The following is a 7,500-nucleotide window of genomic DNA, read 5'->3' as shown; positions in this document are numbered from 1 at the left end:
TTAAATTAAGGACAGCACAGCGGGCCATGGAAAAGAAAATGATGGGGGTAACGTTAAGAGACCGGAAGCGGGCAGAGTGGGTGAAGGAACAAACGCGTATTAATGACATCCTAGTCGAAATCAAAAGAAGAAATCGGCTTGGGCATGGCATGCAATACGAAGGCAAGATAAGCGCTGGTCCCTAAGGGTAATGGAGTAGATTCCAAGAGAAGGAAAGCGTAGCAGGGGGCGGCAGAAGGTTAGGTGGGCGGATGAGAACAGGAAGTTTGGAGGCATAGGTTGGACGCAGCTGGCAAAAGGCAGGGTTTATTGGACAGACATGGGAGAGGCACTGGCCCTGCAGTGGGCATAGTAAGGCAGATGATGATGTTTTGCGCTCCCCAGTATGTTCTATTTCTGATTCTATTCAAAAACCGACGGCGCAACTACGCAATGTCTGTCACATTTATAGAACGCAGCGAGTCCCCGCACTACAACCCGCGCAGTGCCGAAGCGGTTAAGCGGTGCACTACTACACTGGCGGGTGGCTGTTTCAAACACATCCACAGATGAGGCTTTTGCTACACAGGTTGCTATTCCGAACAATAAAAGAAATATTAGCTCCCGCAAGGTTCATTATTGCAGACAGTTCTTCGAGCGGCTGTATATTTTGCATGTAGGCCGGCTGTTGTCCGAGTCATTTGCTGCTTAGCGATTTTAATTTTCGCTCAGTCACTTCACGTCCGCCATTTCTCTCCTCTTCCCTGCAAGTGGAGAGGGGGCAGAAAGAGATGGGGGGGGGGGGGGGGCTCACATGTGGCGTGTGGTTGGAGGCAAATCTCCCTACACGCCACCTAGCAGGCGGAGGCTTCGCACGAATGCCCCAAGACAGTTTCGCCTCGATGGCCACCCTATTGCTATCGCACTAAAAGGTATTCCCAATGCGTCCATGCAGGGGAAAGAAGCATTTTGTCGTAAGGCCTGCGACGCTGTGCTGAGCGTCCCGCACCGGCGGTGTAGTAGGCGTCGTTTTGCACTGCTGCAGGATTCGAGGGGGGTTTATTTAAATGTTGCATTCGCGGTTGTCAGCCGAGCACGCAGACACCACAGCTTCCCTTCCCCCCTTTTCGTCTATTCTGTGCATGATGGGGAGCGCGGCCCAAAACGGTGTGCAGACCGTTCTCATTGGCAGCAGCAGATGAACGCCGGTGTTCAAGTAACTCGTATTACTAGTAATGCAGTGGAAGTGATTGTGCCTTACATAGCTACCGCGGTAGAATTAACTATTTTGCCATGCTTATTAATCGAGGGAGATAACTGTATTTCGCTCCGCCCCTCGTGAATGCGCAGACTGCCCCACACTGGTCAGAGACACCTGGCTCATGTTATCGTTTATCGCGCAGACACCGCCTGTACGCCTTGCAGTAGAAAAAAAAGCCATGAAAGAGTTGTTATGACCATTTAATTCACGCCCACATTTACAGTCGTGGTAGGCAACCACCTTATTCCAAAATTGTTCCGAGGCCGAAGAATTTTTCAAAAAGGTTGGTCTTCATTAACAACTTATGCTTATGAATTCCAACATATAAGGGCACTGGGCGGGCTTGAACTGAAAAAACAAAAATATAATTTCGTATTAACACCAATCCCAAATGCCAAAATATTCATAAAGATTATTCAAGAACCCGCCTACTTTCCCGCCATTAAGTAGAGCCAGAACGGCAAAATTTACAGAACCATGTGGCGAGGGCTCCCGCCTCACTTCTTTCGAGCATGCCCCCACTCGCACTTGTGCCAATAAAATGACGGCGACAGCAATACTGTGAATTTTGCCAACCTCAACTGATCTTTAAACGCTGGTGGGGTACAGCAAAATAGGTGATTAGTATGTTTTACTTAAGGCTGGCATGATTTACTCTGTGTTTCTTTCTAGTATGAGGCGAAGCATTTCTTTATTTCTTCGCGATTATTTTAACAGTTTTTTGCTGCTTTTGGTTGGAGATTTATAGAACGTGGCCAGGACCTTGGTTGCCATAACAAGCTTGCAACCTTCAAGGGCCTCTGTCAAAGGCTGTGTTCAGTACATCCCGACATTTGGTGTACTTACAAGAGCCACATCCCGAGGGCACCTGAAGCACACGAATAATCGCCCAACTGAGTTCTTCAGGGTCTACGCTCTGTTTTCGAGAAACTTATCTAGCTAAGACAGATATTCGCAAGAACTTCCTCCTTGGGCGAACACAAATTCCCAACTACTCATATAACCACATCGCCATGCAGTCTGCACCACACATTCTGTCCTACAGAATGCTTATCTCCCAGTTACGATTCAAGACTCAGCGCTCGTATTCAGATGTGCCCGCATTGTACGACTTAATATCCTTGCTATGCCATTACCTTTTTTCCTGTCTTTCTTCCCTTACACCGTCCTCATGCAGTTATATCCCCCCCGCAAGAATGCCTTTGGTGGCTGCAAGTATTCTGAATAAACAAAGGAAAGGTATCCCTTATAATATCATTAAATATATGGAATATCACTGCGGTACCTCGTTGATCCCGCCGTCAAAATTTTATGCCCCAAAAAAAGCACTTTTCTAACCCAAGAAGCCTTTGTTTAAAATTGGCAGGACATCTCAGGTGAAACGCTAGGTATCTTGTAATTGCCAGGTAAACGGCTCTTAAATCTACTTAAGAAACATAGGAAGTAGAGAGTCTTGTGCCCTTAAATTCAGTGTCGCTCTGCGGTACACCTTTTGACCTCTTCATTAGGTTAAGCATGAATAATCTCGAGTTACCTCGAATTATCTTTAACCATTACTCCAGCATTAATTTTTCTAAGAACAAGTGGGGAATTTTTTTTTATCGCTTGTGTTCCTCAGGAACGGTGCTCTCTGCTTTCGTGCGCTTAAACCCTTAACAACCTAGTGAACATTTTCCGGCCATGTAGTTTTCAGGAAGCAGAGTTTGCGCGTAAGTTTTGCCGTCTCTTTTATCAGGTCACGTCAACCTAAGGAAGTGCAGCTTTTCGTGGAGCAGTCCGAAAGAGGCGACAAAGCTGGAGCAGCTCAGGGCCGTGAGCCTGGATGTCCGTCCGGGATCCCTTGTGGGCGTGGTTGGCTTCGTGGGCAGCGGGAAGTCGTCGCTCCTGTCAGCCATCCTGGGAGAGATGCCCTGCATTGTCGGACGGGTCATGTGCACGGTAAGCGCGTGCACGGGAGGAGCGTTTCAATGCAACGACCATTTTGCACTAGCAGAGGCTCGCTGTTCAAAGCGTTATTTACAGCCGGCTGGAAAAGAAGCCGTACAAGAGAGATCACTCCTTGGTTAAGATCACGTACTTATTGAAGTAAACGCTGTTGTAATGGGGCTCGCAAAAATGAAAAAATCTTTGTAATTTCAGAACAGGAAGTTTAAACATTTAAGATATGTAATATAAGAAAACAGAGGTGCTTCAAACAACACAGCATCACAGACCTAAAAATCCTTGGAGATGGCACTTCAACAAACTTGGCTGGTCTGTCCCGCTAAGAAAAATATATCACTTCATGTATTATTTTGATTTAAAAACAAAGTTTCGCAGCGTAGCCGAACCTTAATTGACATTAAAATAAACGAGCTTTCCCTGCTATTCAAAGGGTTGATAGTGTTGCAGGCACTGTTTGCTGAGGCAAGTCGACGGGAGCTTGGTGCGTCAGCGCGAAGATGTTGTTGCTGCCTTAGTGACATGGCACATACCCACGACGGGGGATTTTTGTTGTTGTTGTTGTTGCCTCAGAAGCGATAGCACGTACCCGCGGTGGGGGATCGGCCGTGGGGCATTGGCCAGGGTTCCTTTTCTTTCCGCGCCCCCCTACTTCGTTGTTCGTTCAGTGTCCGTAAATAGCGCGCGACATTATCATCGCATCATATATTCTTGAAGAGACGCTGCTTGGAGGAATTCATATGTGCTGGGTAATGCAGTGAAGAGGCCAACGATTAGTTACGTGAGGATCCATAGCGCACACAATTGAGGGGACACAACACGAGCGCTAAACTTCCACTGAATGAACTTTATTTGGCGCTGGCAGCCTTATAAAGATCACGCAAGGTACATGTATAACCCAGTAACAATGATTATCTCTTCGAAGTCATGATATGTAAAAGGAAGAGAGAGATAAAAAAACAATAAAAACCACCAATTAGTGAGCAAGTTTCACACTATCGCCCACTCCTTGAATCTAAGAAAGCTATGTCTTTCCTTGATAATACCACCGAAGGATCATTGATACAATTTTCCAGTCCCTCTTTTTCCATTGCTCCAGCTTCAATTATTTCCCTTGTTTTCTGATCCCTATTTTTTCCTAATACTGAACACTCCTCGAAGTTAGGCGCGCACTTGTGATTACGGCAGTGACGAGCCAAATTACCTGGCCTCTGATCTTTTACATTTGTGTGGGCCATGTAATTTGGCTCGTCACTGCCGTAATCACAAGTGCACGCCTAACTTCGAGGAGTGTTCAGTATTAGGGAAAAATAGGGATCAGAAAACAAGGGAAATAATTGAAGCTGGAGCAATGGAAAAAGAGGGACTGGAAAATTTTATCAATGATCCTTCGGTGGTATTATCAAGGAAAGACATAGCTTTCTTAGATTCAAAAAGTGGGCGATAGTGTGAAACTTGCTCACTAATTGGTGGTTTTTATTGTTTTTATTGTTTTTTATCTCTCCCTTCCTTTGACATATCATGACTTCGACAAGATAATCATTGTTACTAGGTTATACCTGTACCTTGCGTGATCTTTATAAGGCTGTCAGAGCCATTTAAAGTTCATTCAGTGGAAGTTTAGCGATCGTGTTGTGTCCCCTCAATTGAGGGCGCTATGGATCCTCATGTTGACTACCCACTAGCCCGAACCCTCACCCTTCTAGATTTGTTACGGCGTGATGAACCTGGTGGCTTCGCCGCCTATACGCATTTCACACCGATCACTCTGTTGGGCGACTCCGAAACCACATTTTGGCCAAATAAGGCAGGCCGTTGCTCCCTTGCTGGAGGTGATGCCATCTTTTACGAGATACTGCCGACAGTGATAGCTGATACCTGCTAGACTGAGCAGCGTGGCGCAATAGGCACCTTAAATATGACAAGAACCACACAGGGAACGAACAGCGCGTAGCGACTAAATATATTGCGTCCAGAGTTGAAGGCATTACCGAGAAGCCTCAGTGTGTCCGTAACTGCATAGAGGCGTGCAGATGAACTCTACGGGATTTTTTTAGTGTGGAAGAGCCTCGTCAAGTCAGACCATACCCGCTAGTTCACGGCTCTCATCACCCCTCCTTTCTCACCCAGGGTCGTATCGCCTACGTCCCGCAATTGGCACATGTCCACAACATGACTGTGCGTGACAACATTTTGTACGGGAAGCCGATGGATGACGATTTCTACGACGAGGTCATCGCCTGCTGCAAACTAACCGATGACTTGAACAGACTTCCAGGAGGCGACCTGACCGAAGTCGGTGAGAAGGTAAGCTAGATGATATCCGAGAGTTTCACAAGCTATCTTCTTGGATGTCCATGCTAAAAGTAACGAAGGTTTTAAAAAAAGCAGAGGGCCCTAGCGGAACGATACCAACCGAGTGCTGTTAAGGCTTGGGTGGCCTAGTTGTAGTATTTTTCGTTTCTCAGTGGAATGAAATATTGAAGACTGGTTAGCTAATAGCTACCTATATAAATGCTGTTCACTCGGAACAAAAGAGTTAAAATATTGAAACTTTTGCCGTTTGAATATTTTGCAAAGACGCACAGGCTATGAGGGACACCTTAACGGAGAACTCCTGGCTAATTAGACCATCCGGAGAGTAGAATTTCAAACTCTTTGTTTCTTCGAGGAAAATTTCCAAACCCTTCCTGTAGTGTTGCTCGACGTGGAAGAAGACCAGGAGGCGCGCTTGTAGACAGCAGAGCATATATTTATAGCATACATATACAGAGAGTAAGGCTGGAATAAGCTGAAATGCATTTACAAAAAAACAAGCTTCGCTCTACTTTTCTCATCGATCTAACTGGTTAGAGCCTAAGTACAACCGCGTTACATGCTAAGCATCAAGTCCCATATCTGACAGGACTGAACTCTACTCGTTCACTTGCATTTTTAAACCCTTAGTTAACAAATAGAGGCGGTCATATTCAGTGGCCCGCCCGAACCATCAATTACCCAATCAAAGATGTCAGGCGAGGTTGGAACTACCCCCTTCGGTTGCGCTTAGCCTCGAACCCAGAGTCTCGCTACCAACACAAACCGAATCAAAAACAAGGAAATTCCCCGTTACCAGGTTTACTTTTATGCTTTATATCTGCACAGCAACAAACCAAACGACTTCAGGCATAGCCATTTTCAAACGCCTCTGTTGGTAACAAAGTATGGTGTACGAAAACTTGATTACTTAATTACTGAACTACTAAATAGACATCCACGCATTATGGAACTTCTGGAGCAGTGCCGTGCCTGTCATAACTTCAAAAACAGTGTATAAACTTACCTCCTCTCTCTATCGCCCCATAAACATTTTTCGTTCAATATTTTTGTATGATATGCGTTACCCTTTTACTTGCTTTATGCATGTTATTAGCCTTTTTCTTTTCATCTTCTTCTAACGATGTACAAGTATACGGTGGCGTTGCCTGGTTTTTTTATTCATCGACCAGTGTTTACTTTTTACTGACTGCATATGCTGACTTACCGTGTTCCGTTCTGAGCCTGGTCATCAATTTAAATTGGTGCCTACTCAGGCAGAAGTGAATTGCCTTTTGTCCCGTCATCTCAGACCAACTTTGTCTTAATAAACACCTCAATCAATCAATCAATCAATCAATCAATCAATCAATCAATCAATCAATCAATCAATCAATCAATCAATCAATCAATCAATCAATCAATCAATCAATCAATCAATACGGTAGAGTACCCGGCCGGTAAGGGTACCCGCACCCTATTCCGTCGGCGTTTCCGACTTTCCTCACGCACACCGCCACCCCCCTCTCCGCTCGCGTTGCTAGTCAAGTTCTTGGCACTGATGCCCTCCCTCCCGTCATCAGCATGCGTCGTCCGGCACCAACAATGGGGAAAGGGAAAGGGCCACGAAGCCGCCGCACCAGAGAAGGCGAACCGACTTGGTTCTCACGCATTGCCAGAAAAACGCCGTAATTGCTTTTTTTAGGGTCCTCTTTGCCGCCTCGGCAAACCAGATAAAGAACGGTCTTGTTTTCCCACGGATTGAGTCAGTAGACGGCATTGTTGTGGTTAGGGGTGCCACTGCGCGTGCGCAAGATGGGTCCGGTAAACCGGTATACTACGTTTCTAGTAGTACGTCTCCGGTATCCTGAAAACGTCTACATCCTTTGTGTGTCAAGTTTCAAGACTGATTTATTTTCTGCTCTAGGAACGACTCCCCGAAACAACTGTTGGTCCGTATGCGTAGCGCCATCTTTTCGCGCTAACCTGAGCTATTTATGCTAATTGCAGTGGCAGCCGCTAGA

At 45.9% G+C, this 7,500-nt stretch overlaps 2 protein-coding genes across 5 annotated transcripts in view; one reads left to right on the top strand and one right to left on the bottom strand.

The window, feature by feature from the left end:
- l(2)37Cb (DEAH-box helicase 16 lethal (2) 37Cb) overlaps window positions 1-7,500 on the bottom strand; it is a 551,956-nt gene that overhangs the window by 244,276 nt on the left and 300,180 nt on the right. The window lies entirely within an intron of this gene.
- Window positions 1-7,500, top strand: part of LOC144116084 (multidrug resistance-associated protein 1-like) — a 194,839-nt gene that overhangs the window by 120,039 nt on the left and 67,300 nt on the right. For all 3 annotated transcript variants that reach the window (XM_077650745.1, XM_077650744.1, XM_077650746.1), the window contains 2 exons: window positions 2,976-3,178; window positions 5,312-5,488. In XM_077650745.1, the coding sequence (XP_077506871.1) occupies window positions 2,976-3,178; window positions 5,312-5,488 (380 nt within the window). The remainder of the gene's footprint in view (window positions 1-2,975; window positions 3,179-5,311; window positions 5,489-7,500) is intronic.

This window comes from Amblyomma americanum, chromosome 1, assembly GCF_052857255.1.
Source record: "Amblyomma americanum isolate KBUSLIRL-KWMA chromosome 1, ASM5285725v1, whole genome shotgun sequence".
Lineage (NCBI taxonomy): Eukaryota > Metazoa > Arthropoda > Arachnida > Ixodida > Ixodidae > Amblyomma > Amblyomma americanum.
Note: the sequence above shows the minus strand (reverse complement) of the source record. Positions and strands in the feature narration are given on the sequence as shown.